This window comes from Cystoisospora suis (genome assembly GCF_002600585.1).
Source record: "Cystoisospora suis strain Wien I chromosome Unknown contig_2826, whole genome shotgun sequence".
NCBI classification, from domain to species: Eukaryota; Apicomplexa; class Conoidasida; order Eucoccidiorida; family Sarcocystidae; genus Cystoisospora; species Cystoisospora suis.
This window is the reverse complement of record NW_027155622.1, coordinates 1-14,354: the sequence shown is the minus strand read 5'-3', so window position 1 is coordinate 14,354 and position 14,354 is coordinate 1. Positions and strand designations below refer to the sequence as shown.

At 40.1% G+C, this 14,354-nt stretch overlaps 1 protein-coding gene across 1 annotated transcript; it reads left to right on the top strand.

Annotated features, from left to right (window-relative positions):
- Positions 1 to 4,570: 4,570 nt before the first annotated feature.
- On the top strand, positions 4,571 to 13,616 carry CSUI_005817 (subtilisin sub10; the record flags this gene model as incomplete). Its single annotated transcript, XM_068065985.1, has 8 exons — positions 4,571 to 5,515; positions 5,887 to 6,888; positions 8,240 to 8,627; positions 8,960 to 9,132; positions 9,544 to 9,788; positions 11,043 to 11,156; positions 12,268 to 12,449; positions 13,288 to 13,616. 8 exons carry the CDS (start codon positions 4,571 to 4,573, stop codon positions 13,614 to 13,616), a joined length of 3,378 nt encoding a protein of 1,125 aa, XP_067922038.1.
- Positions 13,617 to 14,354: the final 738 nt, after the last annotated feature.

Genomic DNA, 14,354 nt, shown 5'->3' with positions numbered 1-14,354 from the left:
CTTAATCTGGTAGTTTCTGTCTGCTTGAGAAAGAAAAGGCTTCGTTAGCTATCGAGACTTTCCCCCTTCGAAAGAAACATAGATCTCTACCAAGAAAAGAATGATGACAATGGAAGAGAGATAGATTGATAGAGATATATACAGATAGATATTGATTAAGGCTGATAGATAGATAGATATAGCGAGAGATAGACCGATATATACACAAATGGATATTTGCAGGGAAGGATAGATAGATAGATTGATTGATAGACGGATAGATCAATAGATAGGTAGATAGCTAGATAGATAGGTATATATATTCAAAATCTCTATCTCTATTTACAGAGACAGATAGAGAAATAGATGACAGATGTAGATAAAAACGAAGAAGGAGAAGGAAGTCTCCTGGCACAGAGAAAGAACGAACGGTCTTGACTCTCCTGTATGGATGGCGAAGGATAGGGTCTTCAACACAATAGAGAAAGCTTTAGATACAGCCCTAGATCGAAAAGAAGTATTCAGAGACAGCGAAAAAGAAGAAGAAAGAAAGAAAGAAATAAAGGGTCTTTTTATCTAGGTAATCTCCTCCACGTGTGGTATATTTGAAGAGAAAGAAATCCCCGGGTCTTCTTTGATGGATAGACAAGCAGACAATGAAGAAGAAGGAGAATTCCTTGATACAGAAATGTGACTGTCTCCCTCCTTCTTCTTCCTCTTTTTTCTTTCTTTCTTTCAGTGAGAAGGACCGAACTGAAAGAAGGGTATGTTTGTCTTGTTTGAAAGAAAGAGAGAAAAGGAGAAAGAAAATCGAGAAAAAGTCGCGCGACCCTTCTCGGGTATGAGATCTTCAGAGACTATCGTCGGTTGTCGTGTGTTATTCTCGGGTGTATGTACACCTCAAGTTACTTACGGGATGGCCTGAAGAACGGCGTGGCGAGGAAATAAGAGATCTGTATCCGTGTGAATCTCTACAAGAAAGTATTTCTACTTTTTCTCGAGCTCTCCCTGTTTCTATCTATTTACAATGCTATACATATATATATAGAGAGAGAGAGATTCTTCTTCTTATTCTTCTGTCGGCTTGTACGCCTTTTCTTCTAGAAGATAGAGAAAGAAGGCATAAGGGTAAGAAGGACTCGAAGAAAGGGAGAGGAAGAAGAAGAAGAAAGCGATCAAGATATCCAGGTGTCTAGCCTCTCTCTCTTTTCTTTCTATGGACTTCTCTCTCTCCCTGTCTCTCTCTCTCTCTCTCTGTCGCCGTGGGGTGCAAGATGGGCTGTCTCTTTTTCTCTCTCGGGAAGCAGACTGACTTAGCATAGAAAGTTTAGAGATTTCTTTTTGACAAAGAAGAAGAAAAGGAGAACTGAAGAAAGAAAGGGGGAAATAGAAGAATGAAGAAAGATAGAGCTGTCTCTCTACGGGAAGAGAGAGAGGATGGAGAGAGAGGGACAGCAGATGTGTCGTATTATAGTACTCAGGAATGGACGAGATCTAGGCCGGGGATCGAAAGAAGAGAGAAAGAAGATCTCTCATTTCTCTTTCTTTCTCTCTATCTTCAGTTATTTATAATTGCCGATCTCTTCTTTCTTTCTTTCTTTTCTTCTTTCCCCTCCTGTTACATTCGCCGTAGAGAGGAGAATCTGTCCTTTGTGAAGAGACTTGGTCCCTCGGGTGATCTGTGCTTGTAGGCTACCTACCTCTCTCTCTTAGAGAAGAGAAGAAAGAAGAAAGAAAGACGCGAGAGGGGAGAAAGAAGTCAAGAAGAAGAAGAAAAAACGAAGAGGAGCACAGAAGAAGAAGAATTCACTCAGAAGGGATCTGAGAGGAGAAATGAAACCCCCCCTCTCTGACGTTTTCTAAAGAAGATTTTCTCTTTCATTCTTTCTGTCTTTCTCTTTCTCGTTAGCTCCTTTAGGGTGGCCAGGAATACCTTATTCCTTTCTTCACTTTCTGACTAACGGGGTCGGCTCTATGAAATTCATGTCTCTCTCTACTCGTGAGGTGTACATACACCCGAGTCTCATACGAGTCTTGGCAGTAGCAGTAGGGACAGGAACATCTGATAGAAGACAAGTAGTTACGAGTTGGGGGAGATAAAACTGATAGGAATAGGAATCTTAAAGCCTCAAAATTCTTTCTTTTCCACCAGGGGAGTAGAGACTTCGCAGTGTCTTAAAGCGGGCTGTCTGCACTTTGACAAGAGAGAGAAGGAAGAAGAGAGACGTTCTTTTGCGACGTCTCTCTCTTTTTTCTTAAGGTTCTCTCGATGTGGAGTTCTTATGAAAAAGAAAGAAAAGAAAGAGAAACAGACAAGGAAGAATGAAGTGAGAAGGTTGAGTGGAGGTCGACTTCTGATCAAAGGGAGAGTGTGGATCACTCTTTCTCTTCTTTCTCTCAGCCTTTTGCCTTGCCTGTCTTTTCTTCTTTCTTTCTCTCTTTCTCATAAGACTTTCCGATGGAGAATGATAGAAAGCCTAGGAACAGGAAGAGGATCTACCGCGTTTAAACAATGAAGAAGAAAGAAAATCTTGTTTTCTCGTGTCTCCTCAGATGCACTTCTCGTATGCGATTGACAGAGAGAGAGAGAATTGGAGGAATGAGAAGTGCACGGAAAGAAAGAAAGAGAAGAGAGTAGAAGAAGTGGGAAGGAGAAAGGTTTCTCTTCAAGAGAATACGTTCTCTAGACTTTTCTTTTTGATAAGAGTCAAAGGAACCTGAAGGAAGAAGAAGAAGAGAAGCGAGAGAGAGAAAAAGAAAGTCCTTTTCTCTTCATACAGCAAGACGACTTCATTCGATCTCTCGATCTCTTTCTCTCTCGTTTCTTCTTTTCTTCTCTGCTTTTCTTTTCCTTGATCTAATTGGCTAAGTAGGCAGAGTCTCTCTCATTCTCCTAAGAATTCTAGAAAGAAGACGAAAGAAAGGTGAAGAAGACACCTCTTAAAAGTCAAATCTCTCTTTTCACTCAGATGAACAGATAGTTATCTGTTGACGGCAACTTTTCTTCTTCTTTTCTCTCTTCTTCTTCTTTTTCCTTTTCTTCAACTGTACTGTCCGCATATAAGATCTTTAAGCTATTTCTTCTTCCTTTTCTTTCTCTCTCGAGGAGAGAGAGAAAGGAGATGGCTCAAGTATTGGAAGAGAGAAGAGCAAAGAAGACAGAAAGACTAAGAGAAAAGAAAAGAAGTTGTAGAAAGAAGAGAATCTCCTTCCGCGCAGAGGGAAGTACTTTGTCCCATGAGAGTTCGTGACTTAATTAATTTTTAAGAGAGCGAAAGAAGGAGAAGAAGAAAAGCCCTCGCGCTACGCCCTGTCTTTTCTCTTTCTCTCTCTTTCGTTCCTCCATCTCTTTCTTTCTTTCTTTCTCTGCTTGATCTCCAAGGCTACCTCTCTAAACTGCATTTGCACGAAGCAACGAGGCCTTTCAAAGAAGTTAAAGAAAAGTATGTTTCTTCTTCTTGGGTTTGAATCGAACCTGATAATCCGTCCCTCTCTCTGTCTGTCTCTCTTTCTTCTTCTATCTCTTTTCTCCTTTCTTTTCAATTTCCTTGATCTACTAGAGAAGAGAGGAGGTCAGATCAAAAGCATGCAAGAAGCCTTCTTTCTCTTCTTTGGAATTCTCCTCGCTTCTCCGTAGACTTTGTGGACTAAAGGAACGAGCTAGTTTCTTAACTTTCTCTCTTCCTATTCTCTTTACAACGGCAATACACTTCTTCTTTCTCTTCATAAAAAGGCTACGTTTCTCAAAGAAAAGAAAAGAAGGAAAAGAGAGAGAGAGAGAGAAAGATAGTTAGATAGAAATGTATGAAGATGATCGGTGATCTAGATGATCGGTGATCTAACGAAGAGGTAGTAGAAGTGTCTCTTCTCTCGTCAAGCCTGCTTAGAATAGAGAAGCGAAAGAAGAAGAAGAAAGAAGAAGAAAAAGAGGTTGACTTTCCTTTAGATCTTTCCTCCCCACACTTGTTTATTTCTCTACCTCGAGAGAGAACAGGAGATCCCGAGGTTTCTCTCAATTGCTTAGACATCGTGGTCGCGACAAAAGTCATCTCTCTAGGATAAAAGAAAGAAGAAGTAGCAGAAGAAGAAGAACACTTCTTCCTAGCTAGCTTCAAATTCTCTTCTTTTCGCATAAGAGAAAAGAAGCAAGAGAAGAAGAAGAAGAAGAGAGATAAGGTTCTATCTTCTTCTTTTCTTTCTTCCTTCCTATGAGTTGTCTCCTTGGTAGCCCGTTTCTTTCTTCTGAAAAGAGGAGCTATCTATAGATAGGTAGAAGATTGATCTTCTTACTCTTTTCCTTTCTTTCGATATGAAGAAAAGATATTTCAAAGAAGACCTTCTCAAAAGGGAGAGAGCCATACATCACTACACCTATGAACACGGCAAGCTACAGAGGCTTCGCTTAGAGATGGAGGAACAGAAGAAAAAGAAAGAAGAAGATCTCCACGTGATCTATCTTCACCCTCTACTCTCAAGAAGATGTAAAGAAAGTCATAATAGTGACAGAATGGCTTCGCCACGAGAAAGAAGAGGAAAAAGAAAGAGAAATTTGTCTCTTCATCTGCTTGTCTTTTTCTTCTTTCTTTTGTTCATGAGCGGGGAAGGCATCGATTCTTCTCTTCGTGCCCTCCCGTCTTCTTCTTCTGTTCGGACTCTTTTCTCTTTTCTCTCTCTTACTAGTAGTATAGAGGGCGACGGTTTCATTTTAACCGCGGAAGCAAAAGAGCAGAAGAAGAAGAACCCTCTTGGCTTGTCTCAGACAAATGAAGGAGATGCGACAGATGAGAGAGAAAGAGTTGAAACGGATAAGGAAGAAGAAGAGATAGATCTTTTGTCAGATGAGAAGGAAAGAAACCCTTCGTTCTCTTCTTCATATTTAAGAGCAGAGAAAGAAAGAGCAGCAGAGAAAGAGCAGCAGAGAAAGAGAAAAGAGAACCGCTTCAGTGAAGATAAACTAAAGATGCTTGAAGAGCACTTCCACCATATCATGGAAGAATTCAATTCCCTCTCTTCTTCTCCTCCCCCTTCTAGTCTTCCCGAGGATGATCTCTTTCCTGCATGGGAAGGAGAAGGAAGATTTACAGAAGAAGAAGAGATGCAGAAGAAGAAGAAAGAGAAAGAAATCCAAGAAAGAGAAGAGGCCTTTCTAATGTCTCTAAAGAGCAGCATGTTCTCTTCCAGTTTGCATCCACCTCATTTTCATGATCCCTCTCGCTCTCGTTTCTCTTCATTCGACGGGAAAGAGAAGAATCTTCTCCATCCTTTCAGTACTCTTAAACATCCACCTTTACCCGTACTACAAGAAGAGTCTACACGAGAGGATGACACACCAGAGACAGACGAGGAGAAGAGAAAGAAGGAAGAAAAAGAGAAAGAGAAAGAAGAAGAGATTGAAGAGAAGCTTGAAAGACTAATAGGGGGGGCTCGGCATTATCCTTACTACTCTTACTATAAGAAGAGGAACGAGAATACATGCAAATATCGAGCTCCTTTACGCCAGCTCTTCGACGAGATGCAAAGACTAGCTATGGAGAATGTAAGAAAGAAAGAAACACTCGGGAAAGAAGAAGAATGAAAAGAAAGGAGGAAGAGATAAGGAAAGACAAGAAGAAGTAAAGAAAAGGAGAGAATACACATATAGAGATGGATCTCGAGTTGTCCTGAGTTTTTTTGTGCACGCACGTCCATATTTCCCTATAGTCGTCGAACTCTAACTCTATGTATAGGGGTCTTAAGTCTTGTCCTTGCTGAAGCTTTCCATAAAGACGTTCTTCTCTCTTCTCTTTCAACTTCTCCCTTCTTATCATCTCTCTATCTACATTATTCCATATACATCTAGATCTAAATGTGCATGTGCGTGAGATCTTCTTCCTTTTCTTTTCTTTCCTTTCTTCCTTTCTTCTTCAGGCTCTTCTTGAAAGAAAAGCTTCACGGAGCTCCTCTAAATCTTCTTCTTCTTCTGGATCTGCCTTTAATTCTCTCCCTGTGAAGCCTGAAGAAAATCTCCTTATTCACTGGGACAGGGAGTGTTTAAAGAGGCTCCATACTCACTTGAAATCTCTCAATAGCTATCAAGGTCTCGAGGAAGAAGAGAAAGACGAACTAGAAATTTTTCTTCTCAAAGAAGACCTAAACTTCTCTCCTCTTCATGATACACGTCATAATAGTACCCTAGAAGAAAGCAAAATTAACCTCTCGTCTTCTTCTTCTTCTCCTTCGAATCTAAAGAATGCTCTTACTAAGGATGAAGAAGAGAGAGAGGGATCTCCGTTCTTTTCTTCGAGAAAGATAGACTCTTCTTTAGATCAAGATTCACCTAAGAGGAGAGCGCCACCTAGAGGGAGTTACGTTGTGTATCGGAAAGGTGTCTTCTATACCGAATTTCCTTCTATCTTCGGAGAAAGGAAAGAAGAATCTTCTTTCCGGGAAAAAGATCCACAAGATTCTTCCTCTCCTTCTCTTAATGAAAACACTAGAGAGAACGACGGGATGACTCCATCGGAACAAAGAGGTCGATCGTTAGCTTTGAGTATCTTAGCTGGAGCCTTAGGTGTACGTACACCTGCGAAAGACATCCCATTATCTTCAGGAGCCTTTCATTTTTCTTCAACTTTTAATAAACCAGACAAAGAGAGAAATTCGAAACGTGAGGTCTCTCCATTAGATATGAAGAAAGAAGAAGAAGACTCCAAAAAGAATGAGAATAGCAATCCAGAGAAAAGAAGATCTTCTTCTTCTACCTCTTCTTCTTTGTCTTCTTCTCTAGAACGTAGATGTGACGAAAGGTGTCAGCGAGAATTGGAGCGGTTGCTCTTTCAATCGAATACAAAAGCTTCGATGCATGCGACTTTCTATCCTCTATTTGACGTCGACGTCATTCAGATCAGACACCTTCCTAAGATACGGAAGGTAGGAAAGAAGAAGAGAGAATAGAGGAATACAAGCTGTTCCATCGGAAGAGAGACATAGAAGCCCTCTCTCTCTGAAAGAAAAAGAGAAGAAAGATAAGATGGAGATCTTGTTTAACGAGAAGAAGAGTTTTGAAACTTTCTTTCAACTATTTTTCCTTTTCTGTGTTCTGCTAGGGAAGATAGACAAAGAAGAAAGAAGATAGAACGGACTTACTCCCTGGATATGTAGGCAGACTCATCTACATAGAAGAAGTCTAGAAATGCAAGCTATAGACGATCGAGAGCATCGCAAGAGCTCGAGCAGAGAGAAGCAGATAGATAGATAGAGAGATAGGTAGATAGATATATAGATGAATAGATAGATAGATAGCGAGATCGGTAGGTAGATAGGTAGATAGAGTCCAGATGGATAGATACCTATGGTCTCTATTTCTTTTTCTTTCATGGATTGTAAGGTGTCTCAAAGGAAGCAAAGTCGTGACATGTAGAACCTTTAGCAAAGTTCAAGGATGGGACGAGTAATTACTGTAGCATGCAGAGTAGAGAAGGAAGAAGGTAAGGGGGATGCTTCGAAGAGAGAAAGAAAAAGAAAGACGTGTAATTCTAAACAGTTGAAGATGATTGAAATTTCACAGGATGAGACACATCGCAAAGAAAGAGAAAGAAATAGACAGAATAAAAAGGTCTTTTTCTGTGAAGATAGAGACAGAACAGACAGTGGAGTAAGAAAGAAAAGAATAGGTCATAAACATCTATATGTAGATGAACTCTTAGGGTGTATGTACACTGGGTCAGTGACCGCCGCATGCTGCGGGTAGGTGACCTGCCTTCTCTCCTATCTTAAAAAGGAAGAGAGAACTGTCCTCTTTCCTCTTTGAAAGAGAAACAAACTAAAGGGCTGATAGAACTCTGAGAGAGAGAAATCGCCATGTTTCACAGAACTTGTCATATCAAGATGTCTAGAGAAGAAGAGAAAGAAAAGGAATCTAATTCCAAAAGGGTGCTAAATGAATCTGGGAAGAAAAGAGATCCTCTCTCTGGATTCTTACAGCGGAGAGATAGAAACAAGAGCTGAGAAAGACAAAGAAGAAGAAAAAGAAGAAGAAGAGAAGAATAGACTTCCCTCACTTCTTTCCCATGATTTCTTTTTTCTATCTCTACCACTTCTTTTCCTATCTTCCATTGTTAAGAGAGATACACACACTTTCCTACCTACATACGGACACCTCTATCTTTCTTCCTGTTTCTCTCTTATACTCTTTCTCCTTTCCTCTCCATTCTCTCTCTCTCCCTTTTTCTGTCTATCTCTTTCTTTCTCTTTCTCTCTCTTTGTCTATTTCTCTTCTTAGAAGTTAGGTTTGTTTAACGCATCGTCTTTACTAGGCTTTCTTTCGAACGCCCATGAAGAGAAAGGATTTACCGTGGGAACTAAGTTCTATGAAACAGCCAAGTGTATTTTACATCTTTCTTTTGATAAGATAGGAAAGACCCAGCACAGTCTTGCACAAGAAGATCATGAAGAAGAGAGTGTAAGAGAGATAAGATTGGGAGAGAAGAAAGCTGACGAAGAGAGGAGGAAGGAAGAGAAACTGAAAGATTCCTCTTCAGGGAGAAGATCGGAAGTTGCTGCTCTTAACGACCCTCACTATAAGAAGCAGTGGCACCACATGCACGAAATTTCTCCTTTCTCACTCTCTTCTGATTTCGCCTGGAAGGCATTACAACCTATCCAAGCAGGTGAGATGGCGAGGATAAAAAGAAGAAAAAGAAGAGGTGATGGCTCAATTCTAGGCATGTCGACCTATGTATCTGTATGTAGACAGGAATACGGATGTATGTATGTGGATATGTGTCTGGGTAGATGTATCCATGAAGTGCTATGTATGTGTGAAGATTTCTTTGTATGCAGAGTGCATGGCTATGTACCCAGGAAGATGTAGTCATAGATATCGATGAATATGTGTGGAGTCTGTACATATATATATATATAGTCGTATAGGTGTATATATATATGTGTATATATATATATATAAATGTGTATGCATGCATGCGTGTGTATGTGTGTTCAGATGATGCCGCCCCGGTAGTAGCTTTACTCGATACAGGGTGTGTACAACATGAAGACTACTATGACTCGGGTACTCCTCAGAACAGTTTACTATGGAGAAACAAAGGAGAGACAGACTGCGACAACGGTACAGATGAAGATAACAATGGCTACGTCGATGATTGCTGGGGCTGGGTAAGTCGAATGGGAAAGAAGAATGAACGATAGGTGAAGAAAAGAGAAAAGACGTTTTTTTCTTCGTCGATAGAAAAGAAAAAAGAAAGTCAAGAAAATTGTATACACGATGGTGTCTTGCTAGATCTTCATACAGATCCAAAGAGGTTGGTCTCTTGAAGAAGCACCATGCATACCTCGGGTGTATGTACACCTGAAGGGTGACTGCCCCAACATACCCCGGGTGTATATACACCTGGATGACAGTCCAGTGAGGAACTCCTCGGGTGTATATACACCTGAATACTTATTCCTTTTGTAAGCAACCAACTCTTTCTTTGTTCTCCCTTCTTCTTCTTCTCTCTTGTCCTTTTCCTTTCTTTCTCTCTTTCTCCTTTCTTTTCCCTTTTTCTCTTTCTTCCTGTTCACCAGAATTTCGTCGATAATTCCAAGGATGTCTTCACAGATGACTCCGGTCATGGAACATCTCTCGCTTCTTTACTTGTTGCTAAGCACAACGATGGTAAAGGAGGAGTAGGGGTTATGCCAGTTGGGAGAGTGATGTGTCTAAAAGTCGGCAAGGGCACCTCCATCTATCTGAGTGCTCTTATCAAAGCTCTTCAATATGCTATAAAGCAAGGGGCCCAAATCAGTCTTCTTCCACATACCTTTCCACAGTAAGCATGATACAAACAAATTTAAAACACCATGAAAGAAAGAAAGAAATGAACTGACACAAAGAAAGAAAGAAAGAAAGACAAAGCAAATCAACAAAAGACAGACAGAGAGAGAAAAAGAGAAAGGGAGAAAGAAAGCAAAAGCTGACTTTATTTTTCTCCTTTCTATTCCTAGAACATGCAAAGATATCCACCATGTACAGGTGATAGTGTGTCCCGAGACTATAGTAGGAATCTATCGCTCTCTCAAGAATTCTGCTTGACGCCCTCTTCTTCTTCTTTGCTAAGGCAGAGAGCAATATGAAATGTATATAGATACATATGTATGTGCGTATGTATGTATGAGTACATAAACACATAAATGCATAGATGTATATGTGTATAAACATAGACAGAAAAAGGTCCTAGTAGGAGGGCGATACTTCTTTATGAACGAGAGAGAGAGAGCTTCTTTCTCACTTGCATATCAGGAATGGAGGGAGAGAAAGAAGGACAATGAGAAGTGTGTATTTTACGTTCTTTCGCTACTTTTTTCCTCTTTCGCCTCCTTCATACTTTCTCTCCAGTTTAGCTCTTACCTCCACTTGAAAGGTAAAGATATCGAGTTCGGGTGTATGTACACCACATTCTCGCTGATTGCAGAGGGTCTACAGTACGTGGTGAAAGTTCATAATGATAAGAAGAAAACAAGAAAGAAAGAAAGAAGGAAAGAGGGGAGAGATTCTTTTTCATGAGAGAATGTGAAAGGGAGAGAAGAGAAGAAGAGTTCGATGTATTCCTGTCTTTCCAAGGTCTTTCCCCTTCATATCTGATCTACGAAATTTAAGGAAGATAAAGAGGAACAAGAGAAAGTCGATCTGCTCTTCTTAGGAGAGAGAGAGAAAGAGAAAGAATAGAACACACACAGACACACCTCAGTCTTCTTCTTCTCCCCCTTTTGTTTCAAACAGAAAGTAGAGGCCTCTCCATACATGAGAGAGACTGCTGCCTCTTCTATCTTAGTTAGAGAAGAAGAAGAAGAATAAAACGCATTCCTCATTTACTGTATAATAGCACAGAAGACCATAGAGAAGAAAACTATATAGGCTACGATGAGAAAGTCCGGAAGGGCACATTCGACATGTGTAGAGACACCCTGGTAGCCTTTCTTTCTTTCTTTACTTCTCTCACTCTTCTTTCTTACTCTTTCATTCTGTCTGCCTGTCTTTCTTCCTTTCTGTCTCACTCTATCTTTCTTTCTTTCGTTTTGTCTAGAGCAGATAGTGTGCTTGAGAGTGTATTCAAGACGATGGAGGAGAAGAATTTGGATCACCTCGCTGTAACGGCGGCAGGGACGTCTGACTGCGACCTAGAAGACCAAAACTGTCTGTAAGCAAACAGCTAAAGACCCTCTTCTCAAGAGAGAACAAAGAGGATCCAAAAATAAGAAGGAAAGATTGGCTGCTTTTCTTTCTCTCACTTCTCTGTAGGTCTTTCTCTGTTGTCGGGTTCTCATGTAGATCTTTGAGAAGAGAAGAGAAGGGAAAAGAAATAGAAGAAGAAAGGGAGGAGGGAGTAGAAGGGACTCGAGATAGAGGAGAAGAAGATAGACAGAAATCTAGGGTCTGTGTGGCTCTTCACATCATTCATTTTTCCGGTGTCTATACACCTCGACAGGAGAGATGAAGGGGAGGGAAGTTTATTCCTCTCTTTCTGAAATGTTAGAAAGACAGAAGAGAAACATTTCTTTGAAACATCCAAAGAGCCCACACATGCCAGATGTCTCTCGAAAGTCCATCTATCTATCTCTCTATCTCCATGCTTAGATATACACACCTATATATAGAGAGATATACATATAGAAACAAAAGCATAGATATGTGGATACAGACTTGTGTAAGGTTTGCAAAACGCATATAGATATGTATCTACAGAAATCCGTCCTTACAGATAGGTTTAGATGAATTAAAGATAGGTAGCTAGATAGCTCTTTGTGTTGCTGCATGCGAGCATAGTATGACTCTGTCGGTATGTAGCTAGTATGGAGAGGTTGAAGTATATGACTCTCTATCTATCTCTCTATCTCTCTATCAATTAGCCATTCAATCGAATCCTCTATGGCTGCATGCATCATGGCTTAGACTTTTCCTCTTATAAAAGAAGGAGAAGAGGAATGCTAGTATTCTTATCGACTTTCTCTCTCTCCTTCTTTTTTCGAGCCCGATTCTTCTCTTTAGCAGAATTCCTCTTCTTCTTCTTCCTTGTTTTCTTCTCTATCTTCATTCTCCCTTCACCTCCTTAAGAGAGAGTGAAAAAGACAGATAAATAGAAGAGAAGGAACCGACTCTAATAGGAGATATCTAACCTTCTTTCTATCTTTTCATGTATCCATCATTCTATCTAGTTCTCTATCTGTCTGAATTTATGAGACCTCTACATCATTCTTTTCGGGTTTCTTCTTTCTCTTCCTTTGCTTCTTCTTCTTCTTCTTGACTTGTAGGATGTATCCAGCCTCGTATAAGTTAGAATCGATGATCGTCGTTGGATCGAGTAAACTCTCGGGTGGGATCTGTTGTGCATCGAACTGGGGAAAGGAGACAATCGACGTTTATGCTCCAGGCAATCGAGTGTGGGGAGGGACACCTGTCGATCCCCAAAAGCAAAACACACAATGCAAAACTTGTAAGATAAACTACAAAGAAAAGAAACAATTCTCCAATCCATCTCTTCATCCATCTTTTTCTCCTTCCTCTTTCTTTTCTATCTCTGTTTCTCTTCTCTCTCTTCACATCCAGATCTAGAGATAGATAGAAAGGAGATAGATCTTAAGCACGTGAATCTTAAGACTGGGGTGAAGAAGCTCTCTTAGAAAGAAAGAATGAAAGGAAGAAAGAAAGAAAGTTGTCAGAAAAGGAGAGAAGTGGTGGAAGATCTTACATCTCTCAGTCGGGGAATCTCTCTCACTCGGAAGCATAGAAACACTGTCGTCTTCTTCTTTACAGCTTCCTCTTTCTTTCTTTTTCTCTTCTCTCTTCAAAGACGTTTCTTCTAACCCTGTTGCTCTTCTTTGAAATAACCCTTCAGCTAAAGGGGTTTAAACAAACAACACTTGTAGATAGATATAGACAGATAGATAGAGATAGATGGATATGTATCGGCATATTTGAAACGATGTGCTTGTATATATGCTCTATATACCTGTCCCTCTCTGTATATGGAGAGCAGATACAAGCAAATCCCCCCTTTACCACATACATACCCATATCTATACCTATATAAAATCTTTGCATGCATGCATCTGAACAAAACTTCTTTCCTCACATCCATACACACCCCTCCAGCTATATATCTACATATATATATATAGAGAGAGAGAGATAGAGAGACTTGAATAAAGATTCACATATATATATGTATATTTATCTGCATCTATTTATCTTTAATCTATTTATTTTTAATCTATTTATTTTCGATGTATTTTTATGTATGTGAGTTGATGTGTATGTGCGTGATCGGTTAGGCCAGGGCTTTACATACGGGACGTCGGCAGCAGCAGGAATGGTCGCAGGCGTGGCTTCGATGATTTGGATGTATTTCAAAAAGAAACAGCCTGAAGGATGGACTGCGGCGACACAAAAAGAAAGTCTAAAAGTCAAAAAGGCTCTCTTATACTCCTCTACGCCTTCACCCCGCCTAGCTGGTAAGCGTTTAGGGTCCATCACTTTCTCTCTCTCTTTCTTCTTTTTTACTCTAGCTCTCTCCCTGTTGGTTAACAAGGGCTTCTTCGTCTCTGCAGATATCGAAGTGTACAGAGAGAGAAGGAGAAAGAAAGAAATGGAAGAAAGATAAACCCCTTATCGACTTAGATATATGGATATAGAGATGTATAGATACATAGATAGATATAGACGTCTTTCCGTGAGAAAAGAGTAAAAAGGAAAGAAAGATGAGTAGACTTTATGAGGTGAAAGGGGAAGCGAGAATGAGGGCGATACCCGAAGACGGGAAAGAAAGAAAGGAAGAGAAGGGGTGGATCCAAAGAGAAAGAAAGAAAGGAAAAGTTTCTTAGCTCTCTCTATTAGATCGTGTGAACGAAGGAAAAGACATAAAAGAGAAATCGTCCTCCTTTTTAACGACTACCTATACCATCTATGCATGCGCTTAGGGATGTTATCTTTGCCATAGTGCGTAATGGAATACATATGAGACATGTATACACATATATTTGTATATATATATATATCTATGTATACATATGTGTGTATATGCGAATGAAGAAGACAGTAGTGCGTAGAGAAAAAGAGAGAAAGAAGAGAAGAAGCTATTTCTCGAGTGAGAGAGAAAGAGAGAGCTAGATAGATGTCTGTAGAAAGAGTGGCGAGAGATCTAGCTATTGATCTATCTCCCCCTGATAGAAGAGACTCATTGAAAAACTAAGAAACTTTTTATCTCTCTCTCTCTGTCTCTTTCTTTCTCCCCTCTCGATTCTTCTTCTTCTTCTTTGTGTCTGTACGTGTCTCTCTGTCTTTGTTTCTCTTGTTGCGTATGGATGCGCATTGTTTTTTTCTTACTTGAAACCTCTTTTCC